Source organism: Triturus cristatus, chromosome 3_2, assembly GCF_964204655.1.
Source record: "Triturus cristatus chromosome 3_2, aTriCri1.1, whole genome shotgun sequence".
Taxonomy (NCBI): Eukaryota; Metazoa; Chordata; class Amphibia; order Caudata; family Salamandridae; genus Triturus; species Triturus cristatus.
Genome location: NC_140584.1, coordinates 259420723 through 259448530, shown reverse-complemented (window position 1 = coordinate 259448530; position 27808 = coordinate 259420723). Strand labels below are relative to the sequence as shown.

General features: G+C 44.5%; 1 protein-coding gene across 2 annotated transcripts in view; it reads right to left on the bottom strand.

Annotated features, from left to right (window-relative positions):
* XKR8 (XK related 8) overlaps positions 1-27808 on the bottom strand; it is a 187515-nt gene that overhangs the window by 96383 nt on the left and 63324 nt on the right. The window contains exon 3 of one of the 2 annotated variants that reach the window (XM_085647572.1): positions 8946-10691. The exons of the other annotated variant lie outside the window; for it this stretch is intronic. Within the exon in view, the coding sequence (XP_085503698.1) occupies positions 9952-10691 (740 nt within the window). The 3' untranslated portion in view covers positions 8946-9951. Of the gene's footprint in view, positions 1-8945; positions 10692-27808 lie in introns of those variants that run through there. 2 annotated transcript variants of the gene reach the window in all.

The window sequence follows — 27808 nt, the reverse complement described above, 5'->3', positions numbered from 1 at the left end:
GTCCACACTGAGTAGCCAGTGGACGGCGTTTACTTCGGGCGGCAAACAGAAACAGTTTACAAGATTAGCCATGGGCTACAAAAACAGCCCTGGCGTCTTTTCCGCTCGCGTGGTCTCGCTCTTAGAAAGAATAGACCCCGACGCATACTCCTATGTTGACGATATCTACCTCACGGATGATGAGCTGATGCCGCATCTGTCTCGAGTCGACAATATAATAGTGAGTTTTGCTGACTATGGCTACAAATTTAATTTTGCGAAGTCTCACATCGCGGAATATACAGTGTTGTTTTTGGGTTACGAGCTCAACAACGAGGGTAAGGGATTGGCTCCTCACTTTCTGGAGAAGAGCGCATGCTTGCGTGCACCCACTACACTGAAAAAATTACAATCTCTACTGGGCTTTCTGAATTTCGGCCGTACGTATATTCCTGATTATGCCCAACGTATCAAGCCGCTATACGCCTTGGTACAACCTTCTTTTTCGAAGTCTGGCTGGCAGCTAGAACATTCTGCTATTTTACAGTCTTTACAGGCTGATCTTCTTGCTTCACAATACTTGCTGACGCGTGATAACCGCACAAACCTGGTAATAAGAATAGTACCAGGCGCCGTGGGTTTCACGCATTTGACGTTCAATGAGGGCGATACCGTCCCCATTGCGTATAAATCACACTTGTACACCTCTGCTGAATTACGTTTTTCCACCGTCGAGAAAGTCCTGACGGCAGTACAGATGGCGATCCTTAAGGATCCCATGCGACGCGCACTGTCGCATGGGAAACAGATCTTGGTTGTAACACCGTATCCTGCCCTAGAGGCAGTGACTAAGGCAAGTGTACCAAATTCTAAAGCTTTGCATCCACGGTACAATGGGCCACGACACTGACATCCCCGGATGTCACTTATATCTTTGACGCCTCTTTACAGACTCAGGAGTTCTTGCAGTATGAATTCGTTCATCCGGCTCCTCTGTCTTTGCGCCCGCTCGAAGAATACCATTGTGTCATATACACTGACGGCTCGGCGCAGCCCGCGATTGGATCAAAGCACGCCTATTCTGCGGCTTGCGCAATTGTCGTAGGTACATTCGTGAATGGTGAATTCCAATCTGATGCAGTGCATACGCAGTCATTGGGTGATTGTACCGCGCAATTGGCGGAGCTCCAGGCTCTGGTGCTTGCACTGGAGTTTGCTGATCCCCGAGTCACGACTCTTATAGTAAGTGACTCCTTTTATTGTGTCCAGTCCTACAATGACAACTTACACTTCTGGTCTCAAAACGATTACCGAGATACCAAAGGTAGCACAATTAAGCATAAATTGCTTTGGGTTCGAGTGGCAGACTTTAAAGAACGTCTCCCTCTTGTGAATGTTATTCACACTCTTGGTCACCAACGACTTGGTGTCCATGCTGTCGGTAACAGCTTGGCTGACGAGGCAGCAAAAACCGCAGTGGCTACATACTTGGTGGCAGCAGTTACAAGATCCAAAAGTAAGATTGATGATGACATCTTGGCAGCTATTGCTGCTACAGAGAAGGGAAGTGATTACCCGAAGGGTTTTCCTTCTCGTTATTTTTATCACTTAAGTCCTGATAACGTCCCGTTAGTGAGGATTAACAACGTTGGTGACAAAATTATTCCCAACGCGGACTGCAGACCAGCACTGATACTAGCAGCGCACGAGGGGTTGGCGTCAGCCCACGCCGGAGTGTCCGCTACTATATCTCTGTTACAACAACGTTACTGGTGGTTTGGTTTATATAAACAAGCGCGCGCTTATGTACTTGATTGTGACATTTGCCAACAGATTAAACCTTCCTCTGTTGCGCGCCCACCCCAGACACAGTTGTACATATCTAATAAACCATTTGGTTGTGTTTATTTAGATCACTGCGGTCCTTTTTCTTCGGATACTGCGTACAAGTATATCTTGGTTGCAGTGGATTCGTGCACACGTTTTCTCTGGGTATGGCCACAAAGGAGTGCTGACTCGCGGACTGTCATCAGGGATTTGCGTGTCTTTTTGGGAACTTTTGCGTGTGGTACCTTCCATTCTGATCAGGGCCCTGCGTTTGCCTCTAAGGCTTACAAGGAGGCTATGAGAAATTTGGGGGTCCAAGTCAAATTTTCGTCCCCCTACCGACCTGAGGGTAATAGTGTGGTGGAGCGAATGAACCGTGACTTAAAGCAATCATTGACAGCACGTGTTTTAGGCACAGGCCGGAACTGGCTAGCCCATTTGTATAACGTCCAACGTGCACTTAATAATCTCCCTAGAAGGTCTCTGGGTGGGCGGACCCCGTACATGATGCTCTTCGGAATCAGAATGTTTGTTCCAGACCTTGATGGTCTAGACATGGCGGCGTCGACCGCACCCTTTGACGTAGATGATCACTGTGCTGTTTTGCAGACTCTACAAGAAGCCAGAGACACTCTTTCGAAGGAACACTTGCCCTCCACATCTGAATCTGAGGTTCAGATTCCGGTAGTCGGCTGGCTACCCCGAGTTGGAGACCTGGTCCGTGAGAAGGTGGAGAACAAGAAGGAGTTCGGCCCCTCTTATCGTGCACCAGTTCCAGTGCTTGGAGTGCAGGGTACAAGAACAGTCATTTTACCTCCACTTCCTGGTCGAAAGGAAAACAGGTACATCTCTATTGACAATGTCAAACTTCAGCGAGTGGCCGATACTTCTTAGTCTGACTCCTGCAGTTTCATGCCAGACGATGCAAAGAAATTCAATGTTGGTTCCTGCTTCTAACACCTTGTCTGATGTTGCCATCGAGATGCAGTCTGTTACACATGTTTTGGTTGCCCCTTGGACATACATCTGGCTGTTGCTTTTCAGTATTTTTTTGTTTATGTCCATTGGATTCGTAATAGTTTTTTTCCGTCTCGTGGATGGGCACTATCTCAAAGAGAGATCGACAATTAGACTTAATGGAACTTTGGCCCCCCACTCCTCGTCCCACATCATGAAAAGGGACCAGACTTTTGTGAATATTACTGCCTGGCCCGTCTTGGATGGAATCGCGTGGGATGCTGTTAAATTTCAAATTCATGGGCCTACAGAGGTCATTAATGTACCTAATGTATTTCGTGTTTCTATGGGTGATGTGGTTAAGCAGAACATACGTTCTGATGATTGGGATGTTCACGCCATTGAAGCACTGTTTTCAGATTTGAAATATTATGCCGCTTTTGATGCTGAAGATTTATATGAAAATGCGGCTAACTATGCAGAACAGTATTGTTTTCAGCATTATGGAAATCACTTCCTGCATAAAGCGAATACATTTAGGAATTTTGTAAATTTTACCCAATGGGAACACTGTCCCACCCCCTCTTTTGGCAGTTCACCTACATTAGTTGAAAAGTATACCTATTTTACTGATTTCAGTGTTTCCGACCCGGCATCCTTTTATTTTAAGGTTATGCCTGAGTCTGCCTCGAAGGTTAGACTGACACACACCAAATTACTTTATTCTAAATCCTTTATGGATGAGTTGTCAATCAAAGGTTATGATATATGGAAGGCTACTATTGATCTTAAGTCGGTTTGGGGTTCCAAACCGTGGCAGGTTCAGGGAACTGAAGCTTTACACCGTGCCTGTCTCGTACCAAATCACATGTTGTTTTTGAATTCAACCATCTTCCAAACCACCTGTTTCGGATTGGCTACTTCTAAAAAACTAAATTCACCTTCTGTGCCGGATCTGGGCGCTTACCCCAATTGGGATAACCACACAGATCTGTCCCTTCCTGCTTTGCAGTCATTGATTGCTAATACATCTTTCAATATTTCGAAGTTTAGTAGTGAGGGGTGGTTAATTTGGCAAAGCGGTTCAGATACCTGTCAACGTCGTTTTCTAGGGCTGAAACCAGGGTATACTCAAGAACGCGTAGACCCTAGGTTTGAGTCGTCACATACAGTAACTACATACTCTGTAGGGAAACTATGTCAGTCCTGGCTGCGACATTCCACCTTGGCATCTGTCACAGTTCATTTATCAAAATTACATGACAAAATAGATTTGAATGATTTTGTTAAAGGTCCTGTGGGTGGCAGAACCAAAAGGTGGGCGTATGCTATTTACAACGAAGTATGGAAATTGTCGCAAATTGAGGCGGCTTCCAGATTGAGAGCTATTGACCAAGCTAATATGGAAAAGGTTTTAGCCGTTATTGATAACAGCATTAACACTCTCTCTTCACGAATTTATACGTTAGATAATATTGTTTCCTCAGTTGTTGATATTGTGCATGATGATATGTCTGTATTGTATCATGGTCAAAACCAGTTACGTTCTGTTATGCAGTTTGCATGGACATTGCAAACGTTAAAGGCAGGGAGGGTCCCTTGGGACTATTTGAATACAACATCTTTATTCCTTCCCTTTAACCTTACTGAGAAGCAGCGGTTCATGTCCATGAAAGATGCTACATATTCCTTGTTACATGTTGAAAAATTGGAGAAGTTACCTTTCTCTGTGGCGGAACTAAATTCGGCCACGTGGTTAATCCACGGGTTGATCACTCTCCCGTTCGCGCTTTTTAAGTTTACGTCCTGTATGAAACACTATGCTCTGGGTAGATATGAACAACTGGGTACCGCTTTCATACATGAGGTTTGGTCCCTCCCTTTTACGTATCGATGTACAAGAGACGGTACTGAGGTTTATCTGAAAGGTGAGGAATGTACAACGACACCTGATCATTCTGTCGTGTGTAGGCACATTCAGTTACACGGTGCATGCAATGTACAAGCCCCGAATTTGGCCTGCGTACTAAAAGGTGTCCCAGTGCCTGTGGTTACGCCTTCTTTCACGCTGCTTGCAAACGGTAGTTATTTAATTTTGGATAATGAAGCTTGCTGCGGGATGTTAGTGGGAATCCCATATATAGTAACTGTATCGCAGAGGGTTGTCTGCTGCAATAATGTTCTCTTTCCACCCCCGCATGGGCGGCTGGATGTTTCCATCTGGCCTTCGATTCCGACCTTGAAAGCAGAGTTCAACAAGATGAGCAGAATAAGAGCTCTATTGTCCCAAAAAGAGGTGCCATTGACTTCCTCCCGTGAAACATTTGTCCTTCACGTTGCAAATGCGCGCACTGAGGTGCAGGCGCTTTTGAATACTGACCTCCCCCTGCATTTTGGAGCTTTGATCCAAACAATTTTCAATGCCTCGTCCACAACCGGCCTGGCTCATTTTTTTAAACTTGTGGGCTCAGGCCTCGTGACCTCTTTCCAAACTATTTTTGGTGTGATTCCGGCATTTTTTCATTCTATTTTCTCAAGCGTCTTTGGAGGTGTTCCGCTGATTCTGGCGCTGGTGGCAGGTGTGCTGCTTTTACTTTTCATACTACGGAATGGCTGCTCTTTCTGTGCCACACGACCGCCTGTCCCGTCTGCATCTTCTTCGTGACAGGATGCTTGACTATTATGGTACTCTGCCATTGGCGACTTTGAGCCTGGCATATGGATTATCCTTCAGGTATTCCTACTTCACCTGTGTGCAACCTGTCTTTCACTGCCTGGATTGTCCCTTTGAATGGCCTATGGATTTGTGCTTAACCAACACGGTGTCTCCGGTGCCGGATTACGATCGACTGATGAGGCCCTTAGTGTCTCACGAGTTTGCCTGTTCTGGTGTTCGGATTATGGCCTGTGGTGCGGCGCATGGTATCCTGGGTAATTGGGACATCGCACGGGCTGCCTACGATTTCTTGGCTATGAGCTATCTGGAGGAACAGTTCGGTTGCCCTCTGATTGTGCTAGAGGCTCCGCTTATTGAAGAACATGTATGTTCCTTTTCTTTACTTAATTGGATGGCTGAGACTTTTAGTAGCTCTGCAAACGATTTTTTGTTGGAAGCAGTTGCCACGTATGCTGCATATACGTTCATGGATTGAGTGTAATATCGTCCACTTTACCTGTGCCTTTGGACGGCTACCCGGCGCAGCATTTATTTTTATTTTTTCTCTTCCCGTTATTCGTTTGAGGTTTTTTGATTTTTTCCCCTTTTCATTTTTCATTTTTTCAGACTTTGCCCGATCTGAAAGTTTAAATTGAATACGCCTTGTTCTGCTCTGTCGAAACTGAACTCTGCGTTCTTTATTTTTCTTGCCTATTGAATAGTGCTTCGATCAAGGGGGCATGTAGTGAGGACTCCCTTAATACGTACATACATTGTTAAGTTAGCATAACCACGTTAGATGTTAGAAAGCCATCTTGCTGCTTTTGCGCACGACACTGCGTTTACATGTTATTCTTTAAACAAACTGCTGACTCGAGCCTTGCCTCACACGGGAGCAATCTGTTGTTACCATCCCGAGCTCTGCGCAGCGACCTTGGTCTGTACAGGGTGTGACAAACAGTCTGGGTTATTACACAATGCATGTTTTCCACTCTAGGTTGATCGACCCACTATTTAGCCATAACACACGAGCAGCTGCAAATACCTGAAAGTTGGTGCTTTTAATATTGCAGACATCATAATTAATATTCAGACCGAAGACGAGCCTTCCTGCGAGAAGTCTCCTGATGCTCCTGTGATGTGATTTCACTAAGCTGATCTTTGAGGTATGGGGTCCCCTATTCAAGCCTAAGAGACCTTCTATTAGCCTAATAATAATATTAGCTTCTTAGTAAAGGGAAGGTGGTAGTATCCACTGTCATTATAACATGATCACCCCTTTTATATTCTATGGTATTGTAACGATGCTGATGGTTTTGATTTTAATCATTTGTCTGCTTGTATTAGCCAAAGTACTGCATCTTAGGACACGTGGTCTATAAAAATAAACTCTTTTTATTTTCACCGTGTCTCTGTTGATTCTTGTTGTGGACTGATGTGAGAATAATATACGAACAGGTATTTCCGATTCCCACCATTCCTGAGAGTACACTGAGTAGCTTGTTCTGGGTTGTCTTTTCATTGGGATCTCTGAGCCAAATCTCGGATAACGAATGGGACACTTATGCTAGCCGGATACTGGGTTCTGGGTTCTGAGGTGAGTTTCTGGTACACCACAATTCACTGAGGTCCTGGGGTTCTTCGCATAGTTCTGTGTATAAGCAGAATCCCTGCAACATGCTCTGTCCCCCGCTGCTGCCATTTGATTTTCTTTCCTCCATAAACCTCTGGCCAAGGGGGATGGGGTCCAAAGGAAACCCAAGAGAGGCCTAGTTGGTGGTTCCCCAGTAACTGTACATCTGTCCCCTCCAGTGAACCCACCTCTCTTTTTCTTTAGGATCCTGCCCAAGAGCAGCATCTGACTCACCAGTCTGTTGAGCTCACCGTCACTCTGTTGCACTAAGGCCTGCAGCTCTAACTTGTTCCTCTCCTCAAACAGCTGCCTTAGTCCAATTCACTTTTTTACCCAGGTGTGGCTTTTGTTACTGTGGGACCACATCATGGACAGAACCCGGGAGCCCTGCCAATAGGGCAACTAGGCTCTCAGGCAGTCCTGGCCCACCTCTTTTTCTCATTTTAAGCCCAGTTGCTGCACCTCTTGTGTTTACTCTGGGTACTAGAGTGCCTCGAGCCTTGTTTTTTCTGCTGTGCACTGTTTCGTGGCCTTTTAGGTGGCATCTTCTTTTTGCTCAGACTGGCCCACCACACTGCCCACCACGCAGGGCCCTTGGATTGGTCAGGACACGAGCAGCCAGCTCCCTCACAAATGGATACTCTGAGATGCTTTGTCATTAACCCTGAGTTTTCCCCAATGGTGAGGGATAAGAGATGTGACTATTGATTGAATGAACTGTAAGGCAGTGGTTCTTAACCTGTGGTTCGGGGACCCCTGGAGGTCCGTGAAATCTACTTAGGGGGTCCACAACTGCTTAGAAAATAAAATACTATTAACAGATTGGTAACATTTATTATATAAATAACGAAGCAAAATGTACAATTGAAAATTTTAAATCGGAGGCAAAAAATTAAGTTGGTACACTCAGTTTGATTCATGGGAGCAGTGCAAGTGCATCAAACAGCATATAGTGTGGACAGACTGTGGCCTCAATTGAATTTACAAAAGCTCCAACCTTCCTATTCATTTATGTTTTATGTTTGCCTGGGCATTTGTTTGAGAAATGCTTGTTTCCGTAATTTTGTGTATTGTTTTGCGGTTCAAATCATCAAAATTGCATAGGCCTGGTCCCCGGGTTTCAATAACAACTCAGTAGGGGTCCTCGGATTCCACGAATGATTCGGGGGAGGGGAGAATGGGGGGGGGGCAGGATTCCAGTAATGAGTAAATAGGGGTCCACAAATATCAAAAGGTTAAGAACCACTGGTGGAAGTGATCGCAGAGCCTCACTGAGGGAAGTTCGCCATCTTGGCCTTCCAGACCACGCTGCTATCTCACCCAACTGGATGTCACTGGACCTACCTTCCTCCAAAGAACACTGAGGCTCTATTAGCCCCTGATGCAGCTAGCGAGAAATAACTCTTGCTGCAACAGATCTTGACATGGAGGCTGAACGTTCTCCTTTTAGACTGTGAAACCTATGGCTTATATTAGGAAAATGTATGACCATCTTGCCTTCCACTGCAGGTCCCAAACAAATGATTCACCATCATTACATGCAACTCTGATCATGGAAACTATCTGCTGTGCCCAATCTTGGAATATAGCAAAGTGGGATCCCAGCTACCTTGACCCTTACTCCTTGTGTCATGATCAGAGTACATATCTCTCTCTCTCTCTCTCTCTACACACAAATATATAGGAACCTACATGGGCAGACTCAAATTTTGACATTATTTTCAATACTTTCCAGGATGTTGCACTTCAAGCCCATTTTGACACCACTGGGTCAAACGTCTGGCTCTCAAACACATCACCTATACACATCGGTCACACAAATCAAAACCGTTCCCATCCATGTCTTGTGAGAGTACAGTTAACAGTAGCTCTAGACTGTTCTAAACTGAGGTGTGAACTGTTTATATGACAGTTATATTCATGAAGTTTTTGGTAGATTTGTGAAACAAAATACAGTTGGATGTACACCACAAAATGTTTTGCCCATCGACTGATGGCATGAATCACAACCAAAGAGTGACTTTCGAATCCTCTGTAGCAAATAGTTAAATATTTCACAATGAAAGGTACATTTACTACTGTGCACATTAAGTACATGAATTTAGAATTATTTCCAGGAATCAACAGTTGCTTCAAACGGAAATGCCAGCAATATTTGTAAACCTTCTAATTAACAGTTTAATTCCCAATGTAAGTAGGGAACACAAACTAGTTAGCTGCCGTTAAGAGTCCAAGTATTTAGTGCAGAGAGTTGTATGTAGCTTAACTTGCTGGTTCCAATCGTGGTGAGCCTACTCATGCTCCAGAAGTTTATTAGTTGGTTAATATATGTCTTGATAACGTTTCTGGAGTGGTTTGGGGTACCAATATACAGCTCAGCAGCCTGGAGGGGCTCGGTTGTGTGATTTGTAAATATAACAAAAATAGCATTTATCTCTTAAATAGCAGCAGACGGTATGCACCCTGAATGGTGACCCCCAAAATACAAATAGAGACACAATATTGAGGGCAAAATATTGAAAAAAAACATATTGACAGGTAAGTAAGTCTAGATTTTCTACACTTAATATCCATGTAAATGAACCTACCCGGTACATATGTCTTCAAGGTACATAGATAGGGCATTAGGAATAGTAAATCTATACTTCCCTATATGCATCTACCTTTCGATATTTTGTCCCTCGATATTCTTCCACCACAATAGTCCAGGGGCCGATATTCACTTGTGCAATCCAGCAGCAGACTGTAGGGCAATCTAAAACAGAGCATTTTCTTTGAAAGGCTCAGCAAACCAGAATCTGCTGGAAACTATCTTGCAGCAGCGACTAGGCAGCAGTAGCTGAGAAGTAAAAACAAGCATGGGTATATATTGGAAGACATCTTCCCTTCAACGTTAGCACTAATACCCATTGCTTGCAAACGTTAGGGCTGGACTGCTGGTTTCATGGACTGTGCAGGAGGTAGAGAAGACATTTTGTGACAGCTGGCACATCCTCGGGTTGACTTGAGGTTTTTGTTGTCTGATAAGGCTTCTGAAAGCAGAGTGCCTTGTTTTCTTTTCAGAGTCCACTTCATCGTAGGAAGTTTCCTGAAACTTCTTGGGGTGGAACCACTTGTAGTACATACATCTTAGCAAAAGTCCAGTTGTAAACGACAGCACAGTGCTCACACAGAGAGGTAGTGCGTAACAGTCTGTAGTTAGGGGATCTCTGTAGTACCACCAAGTTACGAGGAGGAGCAAACTGTCTGTTGTTATAAATGCATGATAAATTAAACTGCGGAAAACAGTTCGGCCCTCTGCCACATTAAACCAGGAGAAATACAGTATCAGAGCTACTGTTCCCCGGTAGAAAGGTTCCAGGCCTGGCAGTTTCATGAAGTCAGTCTGTTGCAACCAGACCCAGATTTGCAACGCGCCCCAGAGGATGAGAAAATGCACACATATGTAGTACTGGAACAGCACTGTGAATACTGCAATGCACAGAATCCGTGGACAGATAAGAAAAAAGTTCCACACAAAATAGATAATGACAGCACCACAGCTGAGTCTGTGCTTATCTTTGAGGAAAAAACGTAGTGACTGGTGGTAATCCTGAACAGCCCAAGAAATGGAGAAAAATGAGATACAAATGCTGAAATCTAAAAAAGAAAGAAAAAATGAAAATTAAGAGAATGCATGAAAAAAAAAAATTAAAAGAATGTGCCTTAAGCCCTTTTTATATGAATACCAGTGTAATTCAAATTCACTCAAACAGTAACTACCGTGACAGACAATATTTCGCATTAGCCACTCCACTTTATGTTCCCCCAACAAAATCTGTCACAAAGAAGAAACCTTGAGGAGTATCTTCATGAACCACTTCCATGCAACCGCCACAGGATCTCTCACAGAGGGGACCCTCTGAAGGTAAACCCAAATGTACCCTTCCAAACTTATGCAACAGATTCACTTACACAGAGGCAACTCTGAAGGGTGATATCATGGGTCATTTCCCAGCATCCACAAAAGTAAATCTTGCAGAGCAGCTAGTAAGCATTTTAGTTAGTCCTCTATATTGGGTAATATGGATCAGCGGAGGATACATATACACGACTGCTGTACTTACATGCTTTTTTAACATAGGAAGCAGGCCTTACAGAACAAAGCCTGGATTTAGTTAGGAACGACCCATGATGCCAACGAAAGTGACGACTTTAAGGATACGGCAGCCCTGTAAGGGTGGAGGCTTACCACACAGACTGTTCAAGTTCTGAGAAAGGTTGATGAGGACTGGGTTAAACATTCTGCAACTATTCATGAGTCTAAGGGATAGTTGGGGATAATGACAAATTGCAAATACAGAGTTGAGTTTGTAGTCATGCAAAAGGAGCTTCAACATACATGAAATAGCACTCCGTCATTCAAGAATCTTGGTCCTGGTGGAAAGCAGGCGGCAGGCTTAGATGAACTGCCAGAGTTGTACCAGCCCTTGCTTGCAAGAGTTTCGAATCTGTATTCCAGACCTGGAAAAACTTAGCCACTGTTCAAGTCTTTAAAAATAGATCCATGACAAATTCGTTCATGTTCTAGTTACATTAGAAGGCAGGATTACATTGCCATGTCTCATGTCTTCAAGTGCTGTCAGAAGAAAGGGTCACCAACCGGGACATCCTGTTTGGGCCCACTCAAGAGCTTGGGACGAGTCAACTATTATCTTGTTCTCTCTATATTGTGGCAGAGGATTAAGCTGTTCACTTGGCCTTCATAGACCTAGCCTCTGATAAAGCCAAGCTCTGGCCAGGGAGCAGTGATTGTAAGACGCTGAAAAGCCCAAGGACACTATTTGTGTGGTGAGGCTTCAATACAGAACTTTAAACACGGTCGGTGAGTCCATCCAGGAGAAGGTGATGCTGTAGTGAGAATGAGGTTAGGCTTGGGGAAGAGGAACTATAAACTGGGAGAGTAACAGGTAACATTTGTCGATATGAGTCAGGTGGAGGAACCGGGCCAAGGGTTAACTCGGTCCCAGCAGCCCTAACAGGGGAAGCATCACACCAGAGTCCGTTCACCTCCCCTTTTCCTGAATGCACTGGGAGGAGAGGTTAAGAAAGGTGAGAGTGGAAGGAGTAGAGTAAGGAAGGAAAAGGCACACACAACCTGCCAGGATGTAGGTGCGAAGGAAAGAACAAGAGAAAATCCAGGTCAAATTTAGAAAAAAATATCACTGACTGTCAGGATAAGATCATGAAAAATAAAAAAACGCCCTGGAGATACATTTTTGTACACAAACTTTATTGTATTTTAGCAAAAAATACAAGCAAGGTTTGTTATAGAATTAGTCACAATGCCCCATGCCGTCTGTGCCACCATATGGCACCTTGTAGTTGTATAGCCAGAGATCCATTCGCATGGAGTTTGGAATGGCATCGACAAAGAGCTTTGATTACAGGGGGATGCAGGGAGACAGCCAGGACCGGCAGTTGTAAAGGCGTGGACTCCGGAAGACCCAACTAAGGAAAACTACCCCAGCACTAGATACCGGGAGGGCGGGGGTAACCAGGGAGGGGCAGACAGGAAAGGAGGGGATAAGATACACTAGAACAGAGGGAGGGAAGGGAGAAGAGGGATCCTGCTTTAGTCTGTGTGTAGTGTATCTATGCTGTGTAGATACATAACACAGTACTAAATGTGGCACTCAACACACATCGATTGTGCCAATCTTATAAGCTCTGGGCATCAGAACTTGCTAACAAGTTTTTTCAAATTTCTTGCTTACGTCAGGTACGGTAAATGTGTGCGTTGCTGTTGGCTACTTTTGAGCTCAAGCGGTATCACTGAGCGAAATGATACATTAATAATGCTAAAGACTTATTTTTTAGGAAACTGCGTGAGAGGGTGAATTGACCCTTCATATTTTGGTGTACTTTTAAATGCACCATTTTTTTATCCCTAACTTTTAAATGAAATTATATTTTGGATAAACTGAAATCTGAATTGACCGAAGGCAGAGGGCCTGATTCTACTACTACAAACTGGTGCAGATTCACTACTTTTTGGAGTTCACAAACAATGCTAGTATTGCACCCGATGCACATTTACAGGCATAATACTGACAATATCAAGGGACATTTCTGAACGTTTATATTTACCCAGTGCACAACTGCACACACACTAGAATTCCGCACTGGACAAAAACAACCATGCTGCACAACAGCACATTTTTTGCTCCACAGAAAAAATATTTTTCCCAGTGGAGAAAGTCTCCTTACACCATCATGAAGTTTGGGAGAGTTCCGGGACTTTTACAATTCAAAGGGGATTTAAGTCCAGCCCTTTGCTGGAGCAAATTACAGATAATGTTTAGGCGTGATGCATCAAAAAAGTGTTGGCGTTCACCAAGTCTCAATGCAAAACATGCTTTTATCTGCCCACTCCGCACCCTTTGTGTGCAGTGTAATCATTTCAAATTGTATACACTCATGGCATACACAAATGAGTAGTAAATGCCTTTACGACTACTAGGTTTCATTTTCTGAATAAGTGAGAGGTGTAAATGCAGTCATTTCTTACTGCAAACATATGTTTATGGCCCACGCGCTTTAAGACCCGCAAAGAAGTCCTTACTCACTGGGAAAGAGGAAAAGGAAGCTTGAGAAAGCACTTCCCGTAAACTGTGATGTCATCAGCTAAGAGATTGCGCTTCAAACGAGCTTTCATTAGAAAATAAAGGGTGCTTCGTTCCTATCATTAGGTTGATAGATTTGCACCACATTCTTTACCATTTCGAAGCTTATGGTGTCCTGGTGGGAGGATGATTCACTTATTGTTGTCCCAAGCCTCAAATTTGGCAGTGGCACGTAGCTATGAGCAAGTTGAAATTCTTACTTTGTCAGAATTATAAATGAAAGGCTGCGAATACTTGGCAACTAAATTCCTAACTTTAGAAACTACAGAACACAGTCTACTGACACTGTCCGGATCCGGAAGCCCTCTAAGCATTAACTGTCAAAAGTTAGACCTCTCGATGTAGTCTCTTTTCTAACGTCTAGCATTCGACTATCCAGTGCACTGAAGACACTGATCAAAACATTCTCCAGATGTGAACAAGCTATTATTTTTAAAACGGACTGAATGAAAACAAAACGAATTGAAATTCATTCCCTGCCAGGCTCGTCTACCTTTTTGTGATGGCGAGTTATGTGCTAACCATTAAGGTGTTGATGTGTTCTTGGAACTAATCCTGCTAGACTCTCAACTTACTACCAACGAATTGTAAACAACTCAACCAGCAAACTGTTTTCATTCTACAAGAAAGCAAACAAGCATTTGCAATGCAATAGGTCTCGCATTCACACGATTTGAGCTATTGGCATTGTAAATGACAATGCCTTTTATTTATGTTTTGGTTTTTAAAACTTAAATAAAAGGCATTGTCATTTACAATGCCAATAGCTTAAACTCACGTAAATGCGAGACCTATTGCATTGCAAATGCTTGTTGCTGATGGTGCAGCACTTCTGTCCAGAAGCATCACCAGAGGACCTTAGTAGCACTGAGTTCCTAAAACATTACTTCCTAGATGATCTTGTATGGCGCCTCTGCGGTGTTATTGTGACTAACTCTCCGGCCAGTTGCCGATTCGTCGGCGCAGACGAAGCGCTGCCCTTTAACACTGGTTGTTTATAGTTACGATTGGACTTTTGGGCAGTGGAGAGGCATGCAACTTATTGTGGTAGGTTATCAAATGTGTAAGGCGCTGACACAACAAAGTATTCTGATGCTGACATCACTTCCCGTCCTGGATGGGAGAGTCATTTATGGGTCCGGGGACAGGTGCTTGAGAGGGGATCAGCGTAGATGACTGAGTAGCGTGGCAGTGAAGGAAAGGAGGGAGCGATGGGGGTGGGAGGGATGCAAATGTTAGAGAAATGTAGAGGCAAAGTGCAGGAGAGGTACAGAGGCACTAGGTAGAGAGGTACTGTGGCGCTGGGAGGAGAGGTACAGAGCGCTGGGTGGACAGGGTACAGAGCGCTGGGTAGAGAGTTACAGGGCGCTGGGTGGAGAGGTACAGAGGTGCTGTGTGGAGAGGTAGAGGCGCTGGGTGGAGAGGTACAGAGGCGCTGGGTGGAGAGGTACAGAGGCGCTGGGTGGAGAGGTACAGAAGCGCTGGGTGGAGAGGTACAAAGCACTGGGTGGAGAAGTACAGAGCACTGGGTGGAGAGGTACAGAGCACTGGGTGGAGAGGTACAGAGGCGCTGGGTGGAGAGGTTGGTGACTGACTGAAGAAAACGTGGGAAGGGCGTCCATGTGTCCACATAGAGCCGCTTCCAGGCGCTTTTCGGGCTCGCACGCATAAAAAGAACACACAGAGCTGAGGCCAGGGGCCTGGACAGGGCGGGCGCGAGGTGCGGGTACCCGGTGGACACAGAATGCGAGGAGAGGAGGCAGGCATCGGAGAGAGGCAAGGACTGGCGAAATAATGGCTGAAGAGGAGACAGGCACTGGAGACAGACGGGGAATGAGGAGAAACCGGGATGTAAGCTTTGATAGAAGAAGAGAGACGACCTCTAAAGAGACAATGTGCGTTGAGAGGCAGAAAGGGTTAATCTATGGGGGAGACAGGCAGGCAGAGGAATGCATTGAACAAGGCAGAAGAGAAGCGAGATGCCGTCCAGAAGTGAACATTGAGAAGCAGCCTCCGGTACGTGTGTCTGGAAGAGACGCCGTGCATGAGCGTGCAAAATCAAAATCTCCAGTCCGGGTGGGTGGGGCCTAATGCTGACAGGGCGGACGCCAACCCCGCTTCCACAGAAGCCTAACACAAAAGCAACAACAATAGATCTCGCCAAGGCAGAGTAGCGCATGCGCTGCATCGCAGGCGAGACCTAAAAAGGGCTGACCTATGGGTCGCCGTGACCAGGGGCGCAACTAGACCCAGACTTCGGGGGGGAGGGGACCTAACACTTCCAGCAATGGGTCAGGAGATGTATTTCCAAAAGTGTGGCTGGAGCTATCCTCATAACCTATATGAGAGAAAGAAATGACATACTGTGTAATGTAAACATATTTGAGGAACCGGGCATTATTACAAACGTGTTTTGGTAGATTTGACACTGTTCTTAAGCTACTCACAGTGATCTTTAAAATGTAGATTGAGCGCATTGACAACTACAAATTGTAATCCAAAGCGCATAAGACACATTTTCTCAAAGTTATTCCAAGACAGTACCCTTTTTGTCAATTCACTGATCCCTTATGTGGCAGGACAATTTGCTTGTGAAATATTTATCATTGCAAGTCCAGAAAAGTGCCCCAATCACACTAATGACGGAATGTAGCTAGTTGTCTTGATGCGGATTGTTGTGGCTTGAATTGGTATTGTACATCCTTTCCCTTAGTTACCGGTTCCCTGCTGCTAAGCCAGTATGAATGTGGTGCAGTGGAATGCTGGAGTGCTTGGTGATGTAATGGAATGATTGAGTGCCCTGTGAGGTTGAGAGTGTCAGTTGGAGTGTGTGGGCTGAGCAGCAAGGATGCTGCTCCTGGTGGGGCTATATGCAACTGAAATAGGTTCCAGAAACCTACTTTTGGAACCTATTCTACTGGCTACTGGACTACTTGATTACAAGTACCCAACGCTGATCACAACACCGAGCTTTTAATCTTTTTGTCTAGAAACAGTTGGTTATTGGCTGGAATTTATAAGGAGCCCTTGTTTGAAGGCCTCTTTGTTTTAGGGAGTTATCTTGAGAAGAGACCTTTATCCAAGGAGTTGTTGCTACCTCTAGCTGGATTAGCTGCAGAGCTATTAATAAGTGCAATCTTGCATATATGGGCATGACATGAGTCGGTCAGTGATCATGCTGGTCTACAAGAGTTTGCAGCCTTGATAAAATCCTGTGTGGTCAGGACGTTGAAGGTGAGTGGTTGTTTGTATTGTTTGTTTTCTAGTGAACTGTGCAGCACTGTTGGAATTGTGATTGAGCAATGGAGAGGGAAGCAGGGGGTCTACATTCATTTGGAGCATTGGAAGTAATGCAAGTGTGCCAGACATGCAGCAAGGGCCTTCGAGGCCTTTGACTGTGCTGCCAAGGCATTAGAATGTCCTAACGTATTGTCTCTTCAGGTACTGTGGTTAGACGACCCTTTTTCATGTGAACTCTTCTAGCTGGTCTGTCCATGAGGCCCATCGTCAGCTCTCCCTGTTCATATCTCCTGCTTCATGTTCAGGTCTCTTGAGTACGGTCTGCTCTTCAACTGTAGGACATCTCTCCAGGACCGAGGGCAGGTTCCTCTGAAGCAAGAAAGGCATCAGGTGTCTTGGCTCCAGTCAGCCTACCCTGCTACATACTTCTGTGTTGTTCTTCAAAGGAAAACAAAATGAAACATCCATGCTGCTCACCGTATAAAGGTTGAGCAATGGCTATTCCTGTAGGTGTGCACTGTATAGACTGTCAATTATTGGAAAGAATACATATTGAATTTAATGATTATGCATTAATGATTATACATTGAGACAGAAATATACATTAGTTTAGTATCCATGCAATGACGCATTTAGTGGAGTCCACTAAATATATACGGAGTGAACAAACCATAAGAGAGCCCATGTTAATTTAGGGAAATATAATGTTGCATGAAAATGCTATACTAGAAAGGATACATATTTTCGACTGGAGCACTGTGAACTGTGCACTACCTAGCTCCATGTAGTCCTGTCATTCACTTACTAAGATTTCAATGGGAACCAAAGGCACAATGGGCGCAGATAAGGAACTGTGCCCGTTTACTGGCAATAAATGCATGAAAGGAAATAAATGAAAACAACGTGATTCTGAATAAAAGTAAGTGTTATAAAACCACTGCACTGCTTCTGGGTAATGAGTTATGTCATGGAAACCCATGACAAACTCATGCTGTGGTCTGTAAAAGTTAAGATACTTGTAGAGTACTGTGATGCACTTTGTTTAAAGCACCATAGTTAATAGATGTGTTTTAGAACTTCAGAGATTTACTTTTGGGTCTGACTTCACATAGCAGCACACCTGAGAGAGGGGCTTTGTTTCCGCCCACACACTGGTTACCTTAAGTACAGTATTTGATTGGTCAGAAGATGTGTTCTGCCACCGAGAAACCGTGCTTGTCATACTACTGTTGGCTCCTGAGGGGAGTGCGGTCACCTGAAGAAATGTAATTATGGGGCAGTTTGCAATGGGAAGACTCATCTACTATGTATTAGCTAACAATATTGCTAAAGGGTCACGACATGCTCACTATGTGCATTAACTACAGAGTGGACCATATTTTTGATAGACAAATCCTCTTGCCGAATAGAGCTTCTTAATAAGAATGTTCCCTCTTTAAAAATGGCAGTGGCAAACACTGTAATGCTGCAAAGGCATCTGTGCATGTGTTTTTTCTTCCTCATTTATGTTTGTGCTGTGCAGACTACGCAGTTTGTTCTGCCCTCCCATCCCAGAACTGTGAAGGACACCCCAGTTGCTGAGTCCTATCAGTCTCATGCCGATTTTTCCTCCCACACCAACCCAATGTCCAAGTTTGCTCTCCCCAACTGCAGCAGCCCGGACCCATGGCCCTATTTTGACTATAAAACGGGAAGAAATACAGGAAGGGGAAGACAACAACATGTCTAGCCCCTTTTGAAATGTAAGCAATTACATCCATTTTACAATTAGACAGTGGTTTTATTTCAATGGCAAATATCTGCCCCTGTTCTTTCTGCAGGCAACTCCAAACTTACTCTTAAACTGCCCCCTCTGCACCCTGCCAATTCTGCTCAGTAGTGTTGGCTTAATGCTTTTTTAAGTGGTGGGTGTGATATTTTCCCCAAATTTCAGCGAACAAAATGAGTAAATAGACTTTTTGTAGGTGGTTTCGGGGAAATTGGGCTCCTCCCCTGAAACCTTTTTGAAAACATTTGGATCAGATTTGCTAAAACGCCACAGACTCTGAAATGGCATTTATGAAACATTCCAGCACTTTCATGGTGCTTGAGAAAAGCCTGGCCTTTCCTAGGAGTAGACCCCATTTTTTCCAATACAAGTCAGAAATTACTTCCACTACACCATGGTCGGAATTTTTCGAAGGTGGGCCCCTTATGCCAAAATTAAGTACAATATGCCAGTTTCAGAAGTTTCCGATGGATACTTCACCCAGTACTAATGGGCACCTAAAATAATTACCTCCGATATACAAGGGTCCGAGTTTTTCCATCAGTACCCCACTATAAACGTGAGGGCCTGCATTCTCCCACAGATAACACCTCCCATTTTTAAGCCATTAATGCCCTCATCCATAAGGCAAGAATAACCTCCAGTATGCCAGACCAGCAGCACACTTGTGAGCATAACACAGATACACTCACACACAAACATGCACTCATAAACATACACATTCTCTCACAGATACCCTTTCTCTCACACAATCAGCTTCACACACACTCATTCTCACTGTATCTCTTGCACTCGTTTGTACATTTGTACTGTCATACTCACACACACACACACGCGCTCTTTCACTCACACTCCCATTAGTTCAATCTGCTTGTCTTGCATTAGAAAGGTTTGTACTGTCGCTGCCCCTGCTTTACCTGCCTTACCTTTTAGTGAAGCTTAGTAAAAATATTTTCTCTATACACTATTAAAAAATCATAACATATGGCCTTGTCAAAGCCTCAGACAACTCTCCACTGTTGTACCTGCCACCACAGAGCACTGCTTTCATGCAGGCCAACCGGCCCAAAACACTGATCTACGTCATGGCTTCAGCAGCAACGAAAACACCAGGCCCCTGTGCAGGCCAAGAGAGCACAGGTGAACGATTAAAAAGTACCTCTGGAGCCAGTGCTGCTTTGCCCACCCACAACACACTGTATGCCTGAAGTCGCTATTCGATTCCCTCACCAGCCCACAGCCTCTGTTATACTGCTTCATCCTTAGCCTGTTGCGCCTGCTCCCCCTTCTGCAGCCGTTGCCTGCTTTCTCCATCTATACCACATAACCACTCACTGCCAGCTCACCTCCACAGCCTCAGACCGACCCTCAATCACGCACCATCCCCCAAAGCCTCAGCTCTAATCTCTCTTCTGGCCATCCCACATTCTCAGTCCACTCTCCCCTCTTGCACCAGCAACGTAGTTGCAGATGGAACCGACTAGGTAACTAGATCTACAGAAAGAGCAGGTATTCTGTAGGTGCCGATATGGATATGTGTACATTCATGAGTTGGGTAATTTTTACATCTCACCTGCGACAGCCCATGCGCTGCTTGTGCATGCACTTGTGCTTGCAAGATGTGTTGTATTTAACAATCACTTTGGCAATGCTTGTTATGCGTGCAACATAAGAGGAGTCCACATGTAAGTGCTGGGTGATGTGAATATTGTGAGTGAGTGCAGTGTGAGTACTATGAATGTAGGGTGAAAGGTGTGCCAATGTGAGTGCAGGGCGAGCTGCATGAGTCCAAGGCGAGCGGAAGGCCAAAGTGAGTTCCAAGTGAGAGGAGTGCATACAGAGTGAGAAGAATGTGTGCAGGGTGAGTGATGTTAGCAGTGTAAATGCAGGATGATTGGTGTACCTGTGTCAATGCTGCTTGACCAGTGAGCCTGTGAGTGGAGGGTGAGTAACAGGAGTGACTTGTGAGCGCATGGTGAGAGGAGTTGCTCGATGAGTGGTGTGTCCTAGTGAGTTCTGGTAGACTAATGTGCCTGTGTGTAAGCAGGGTGAACTGTGTGAGTGATGTGTGAACGCAGTGCCTGTGTGAGTGCAGGCTGAGCAGTGTGCTTGTGTGAGTGCATGGTGAAAGGGGGGACCGAAGGGTGAGCTGCGTGATTGACCAGAGCGCCTATGTGAGTGCAGGTTGAGCAATGTGCCTGTGTGAAAGTAGGGTGAGAGGAGTGAGTGGAGGGTTAGTGAGGTGAGTACAAGGTGAGCGATGTACCCACTACGTAATGTGCTTGTTTGAGATTGAGTGCAGGGTGAATGGTGAGACTGCAGGGTGAGCAGTTTGATGCTATGTGAATGCAGGGTGAGCGATGTGGTTGTGGGAGTGCAGAGTAAGAGGAGGATGAATGGCTTGAGTGCATGGTGAGTGGTGTAAAGCAGTGTGCTCGCTGCGAGTGCATGGTGAGAGCTGAGAATGACAGATGAGTGGAGTGTCATGTGCATGCAGAGTGAGTGGTGTGTTAGTGTGTTTGAAGGTTAAGAGCAGGGTGAACATCGTGAGTGCAGGAGAAGTGCATGAGTGCCTGGTGAGTGGTGCAAGTGCAATGTGATCTCTGTGAATGCAGGGTGAGTAATGGGACTGCAGGATGAGATGTGAGAGTGACAAGTGAGCGGAGTGCCATGTAAATGCAGGGTGAGAGGTGTGATTGTGTGATTGTGTGAGTGCAGGGAAAGAGGAGGGTGAATGGCGTGAGTGCATGATGAGCAATGTAAATGCTATGTGATCACTGCGAGTGCAGCCTGATCTTGAAAGCGAAAGGTGAGCAGTGAGAATGATGGGTGAGTTGTCTGAATGAAGCCCTTTCAGATCTAAGGGCATTGCGCGCCTCAATAATATGGTAATTCTGATTGTTGCATTCCTGCATTCTCAGAATATATTGAGAATGTATTTGCCAGGTGAGGTTGACGAAAAAGGATCCTACAAAACACTTCAAAATGTGGGGATTACATGTGTGTTACGTGGGTAGACCGAACAATTTCCCACTGAGGCAGCAAAAGTACTTAACACATTTAAGGAATAGGCAGAGAGGGCAGGCACGGGTCTGAGACCCCGTGTAAAAAAAAAAAAGAAAGTGTCATTAACAAGTAATCCGTCTTTAAAGACCTGTGAAATTGTCAGATGAGACTGAGATAAGGCGCCATCCACTGTACAGCGAGCACACAGCAGCTCAAGCTCGGACTGTGTGTGTCCTGAAACCTGCATCAGCCCGCGATGAGACACACGACGGGGGCTGAAGCTCCTTCAGCCCTATGGGCGTCGTGCGCCTGCCAGTGACATTATATAGTTATATACTTCCATATATAACAGCGCTCAGCAACAAATTATAACTTATACCTATTAAATTCACATACTACATATCTGTATGTTCATCCACAGCACTTTACAGCCAAAAAACCAAACATCACCAAATGAACAGGCATGGAATAATTGAAGACATCTGGCACGCGTTACTGGACACTTCTGGAGGACTTAATATAGTACATTCACAGCAGCCCCCAAACATCTATACAATCTGACTGCTTCTTTAACTATCACAAAGACATTCAGATAAGGGATGATCTCTTCACTTTCTCTCTCCCTCCAACCATGCCAGCTCAGGACCACACTGCACAAAATCTCACATTAGACAAATAAGTGCAGTAACCAGCTTAGAAGACTATATCTTATGAAATACCATAATGGGACCTGCAGAGCCGTTCGAAGCTAACAGCATACTGAAAACCCAAAAAATGTGCATCTATCTCTTACACTTCACCATTCAACTGCTACACACTGCGTCCCATAACACGATAACCACACCTCATGGTTATCACGTACGACATGGATACACTTCCCACATAGGATGAAAACAAAAAAAACATTCTTCCAACCAAACACCCTACATGGTGTTGCATGCTACTCATGTAGGCAAGCGCTTTATCGCTCCACTTAGGGGTAGTAAGGGGTATATAAATGCTGCAATACAATACAATGCAATGAAATACTAAACAACCCATTTGTACTCGGCTTCTACTCGTAGAGTCAGGCCCATTGGAGTATAAGAACTCCAGTCTGATACATCTACCTCCACTATGTGCCTCGTTTAGAGGAGGGCTGAAATGAGATATCCATCAATAATTAGAGATGTACTGACTGCCCACCTATCAATTCCACCATCTGATTTAAAGGTTGAGGTGATGTATTTTTTGTTTTTTACGGATAGCCACCAATGCTTCCACCATCAGGGAAATCATTGCATGGAGAGGTGGACTACCAAATTTACTCCTGTAATTTCAACCACGACTGCCATGATGAGAAATCTCAGAAATGTCCCCCACACACTCAGAGAAACGCTCCAGTAAATTGGTTACATTAATAATGCCATATACAAAGACAGACCCCCATATTCGGAATAGGATAATGAAGGGCAAGTCCACCATGGAAGGTCTTGCTCAAGAGGAAAGTATTCTCGAACACGGCAAGCCGTGCAATATTTGGCAGGCAACACCATAGCGACACCAGCCAAGCCTGGCCTGACAAACTTTAAACAATTCCATTCGAGCCTCTGGCATTGATGTTTGAGTACATCTTCAACCACAGCAGCATTTAGACTGATTTTGGCATTTTACCAGACTTATTTTGCCTTCCCTCTCACAACCAATGCCACCACAAAATAAATTAAAGCTGCTTTAATAATTGCTGAGATAGAATCAGCACCCATCCCACATTCCATTTTGATTGCCAGAAATGGAGGAGACACAAACCCATTTGTCACCTTTCAGGTAACACACCACCTATTGCTACTTATCTTCCAATTGTTCTGTCACAACCACCAGATGTTTCTCCATGTTCCCTGCTACTCAATTCTCTGCCTCTCACCATCAGCAGATCAGACTGACATTAGTGATTGACATTAGTGACAAATACTTGACGAGATTTTAACTTACTCCTAGCCTTATCCCAAGCTCCATAATAGTTGGAAATATCCATCCTGCTGTTGGCAATCACTCAAGTCTAGACAAGGAGATACCTGCAGCAGCTTCCAATAGTGAATGTCAGGGAAGCCAATGAGGCTCCAATAATTAGTGCATCTACCCCTACACTCATGGGTTCATTGATATTTGCCATTCCAGCTCTTGCCTCAAAATCTGCTGTCATGTTTGTACCTAAGAGTGTGCAGCACTTTAATCTTTCTTCTTCAGATCTTGAGCCACTCTGTGGGTACTTGCATGCCAGTCACTGAAGGAGTTCAAGATACTATAACTCCGATTAAAAGAATCAAAGGCTCATGTTTGGTTCTTGACACTTCAGATGCAGTGGGGGGTCAAGCAGTCAAGGCTTATTTTATGATGTGGTTATGAATAGAGACCTACAAGTGCAGTGTAAAAGAATCAGATCACACATAATAAATGTCAATGTTCAGCCACACTGTAGTAATATAGTTCCGTATCTATATGGTAGATGACTAGAACTGTATAAGTGACTGCCACTAAAGCCAATATTGAGTTCCATGGCCAACAGAGTAATGCAACTAACGCGTTCTCTAGTGTATCCTGGGACTGCCTTAGGACTTACAAAATCAGCTTCTAAACCACAAAAGCTCACTTAAGGAAAAACAGTTTCTTGTTCAGTGCCCAGTGATCTGTTATCAGCAAAGCTCAGCGGCCAGGTTCAATGATGCACAGGTCTTGCCACTAGTGAGCCGCCTGGACCAATCCTATGCAGCCCAGTTTGCAACCACCCGTAATCCACCAACTAATCCACCATTGGATGGAACAAATGGGCTCAGCTTGCTATGGTTTGCGGTTTAAGGGACCACCCAGACGTTGTCTTACAGCTCAAGCAACTTGGGGCCAAATAAGTAATCCTTGTAGCAAGTATTGTTTGTTTACTCTGCATCCTCAGTAACCTGATACTAAAACAACCTCAATAGAACGCCACCTAGAAACCTTTTTATTATTACGTTTTGATTCCCAGGAGGTAGCAAGTGTAAGCAGAAATGACTTGCTCCTAGAACGTGACGTAGGTTTATGATTCACACAAATATAATGTGACTGGTGCCCAAAAATGAATGTCAAGATAATGCATTACTTTATAAAAAAGTATAAGATTTTTATTGACTTTAAGGTTCAATAGATTAGTAAAATTAATATGGGAAACGGCATTTACAATGAGGGCTTAAACATGTGTGCATATGATGCAGAGCGGATGGGTGGGGAGAGGAACAGGAAGGGTCGGAACAGTAAAGACAGGGACGCGGCTTGGTAAGTAGGGCTGGGGCATGGGCTGGAGGGTTAAGGATGGGGGTCGAGGTAGTTTTTAGGGCTGGAGGCCGAGTTTTAGGGCTCACGGCAGAGGGGAGGGGCAGTTTTCAGGGTTGGGGGTCAGTGTTAGGGCTCAGAGTGGGCGGGCTGGGGTCGTTTTTGGGCTAGGGGCTGGGTTTTAGGGTTCAGGGTAGGGGATCGGAGTCGTTTTTTGGGCTGGGGCAGGTAGATTGCAGGTCTTGGAGCTGGGTTTTAGGGCTCAAGGCAGGGGAGGCTAGGGTGTGATCTTTACCACACATATACCTTTGCCAATAATGCCTTTACAACGAAATTCGAAAATGACGCTGCCCCAGTGCTTTCTGGGATCAGGAAGGACTAGGTGCGACGCGGGAGTCAGGCGGCAGCTCAAGGTACGTTTATTTTTGTATTTTAAAATAAACCCCCCGCGCTCCCACTCCCGCGCTCTCTCCACCCGCCCCACCACCTCTTCATTATGGCGGCCACCACTGGAACCATGGCGTAGGTCATAGTGAAGTGATGGAGCAGGGTTTTGCAAAATAAAAACCTGCTCGGTTAGAACCTCTATTTAGTGAAATAATCATTTAAAACCGATAACTGCATGACATTAATCGTGTTGCAATTAAAAATTGCGCATGCATATGCGAGATGGGGGGGGGGGGGGACATGTTTGGAGTAGGCTGCAAGCCTGTGCATAACTAATGCAGAAACTAATGTCTAAAAGGCTGCGAATTATTATTTACATAATGCTTTGATTTTATGCGTAACATTAATAATGCTTTGCAAAAACCCATTTATAAATGACTTGTGTGGAAATGATATTTACATTATATTTGTCTTTCTTAGAAACATGGTAAAGGGTTTAATTCTGAAATGGGAAAGGCCTCGGAAAACAGTTCGAAGATTTAGAACTGTGGTGTGGGGAGAAAAATTTGGCAGCGAAGTGTAACCATTCAGCGAGTCTCCGTTGATGACCAAGGTTGTGCAGAGGAAGACAAAGAATACTTTTACAGCCGAGTTCCTCTGGAAGCGGACATGTACATAATTTGTTACACGGAATATTAGCGTGCTGCAGAGGAAGAAGATACTGAGGCCTGTGAATGACGTAGCTTTTATGAACATAAGAACTCTTGAAAATGGAACTTGCCTGAGTGGTGTGACCGAGACACCCCTTGTTTTATCCAATTAGAATTGTTTGTTAGGTTGGATGGATAGAGTAGTGGGTTGGACTTTTTAGAATGTAAAGTATAACTAAACCTGGAAAGTAAGAGGAGTTGTCTGCATTTTCCTAATTTTGTGAGAGGAGAGAGCTGTGACGCTGTTTCTGATTCTTGAGGGCTGGCTGATGATCTGCTGATCCTGACTTTATATCTTTGCATTTTAAATCGTTTGAAGTGCCTTGCTTACGCTCATGGCCAGGGAGTAGCATTTCCTAGAATCTTGGGTGATAGGTAATATTTATTGATTTATGATTTGTATAACAATTTTCAAATGTTTTCTCTTCTTTTGTCTCTCAAACTATCCACTCCTTCAATGCGCTGATCACGAGAAGTATTTGCATATTGCATGTTCTTTACTGTGTGTGACACGCATTTGAGCTGTATTGTATTTCTATGAGCATTTTACATTTATTAGATACAAATCATTAACCTTATCAAAAGTGTCTGTTGTTATTATGGTATTGTATTAATTTATAGAGTATTATTAAAAACCAATCCCTGCCCTCTAACATACATCCATAGACAGTAGAGATGAACCAAACTGTTGATAAGTGATATTAACTCATGCAGAGTGGAGGGAACCTATTAGGAATTGGGTCCAGATTATAAAAGGATGCAGTTGGTTCCCGAAACGCTGTATCAGAAGTGTGGTGACACACTGGAGACAGGAACTGATAAAGCGTGGGAGGTGGCCTGTGTTCACATCGGGTATAAATCATCCTGCTTTCATCTCCAACTCTAAACACTAAAGTAACTATGAAGTAAAAATAAAAACACTGCCACTAAAGGGAACTACCTTGTGTGGGGATGTGCTCATTTTGAGAGAGCAAAATGAAATCACTCAAAGTGAAGTTAACCAGTGGCTGAAGTAGGCCATTCCCCCATGCTGTAGTGGGAATTAATGTAAATGAAATGAGAATGAAACAACAGACCAATGGATGAAGAGAGGTGGCTGAAAGCCCCTTTAAATAAGTGAATTATACATATAATTTTTGAAAAAACAAAAAGGTCTTATCTAACACTAGACGTACAAAACACAAACATTACCCCAGGGGAAAAAAAGAAAAATGCTGCATTTACCCTGGGGTGGTTTTGCTGCCTGGTAGTGCCCTGCTACTTGGAAAGATGGGCAAACCGTCCAATGAACGTGTTGCTGGTTGGATCGAAGCACACAACAACCTGCCTAAAATAGCATGGGACGACAGGGGTTGTTGATGTGTGTGTGGGGATTAAGCAGCAGAATCGCTGTTTGCAGGAGACAAAGGAGACAGTTCCTAAAGGCCTTTACTGGTTACAAGCGTCCCTGAAGCTGTAGATAGAAATGAGATTCCCCAGCCATTATTTAAGGTAACACTTCGCTTCTCTACCTTTCTCTGCCGCTCTCACTTGCTTCCTCTTGCTAAAATTACCCAAACTAAACTCAGTCAAGTTAGAATGGACATCATAATCCCGACGGCGGTGCACCAGGGATTACCTGTCCGACCGCTGCCCCGAAGGGATCTCAGATCCTGTCAGAGGCTGCGGTCTTTCTCCCCACCCGCAGTGCCCCGA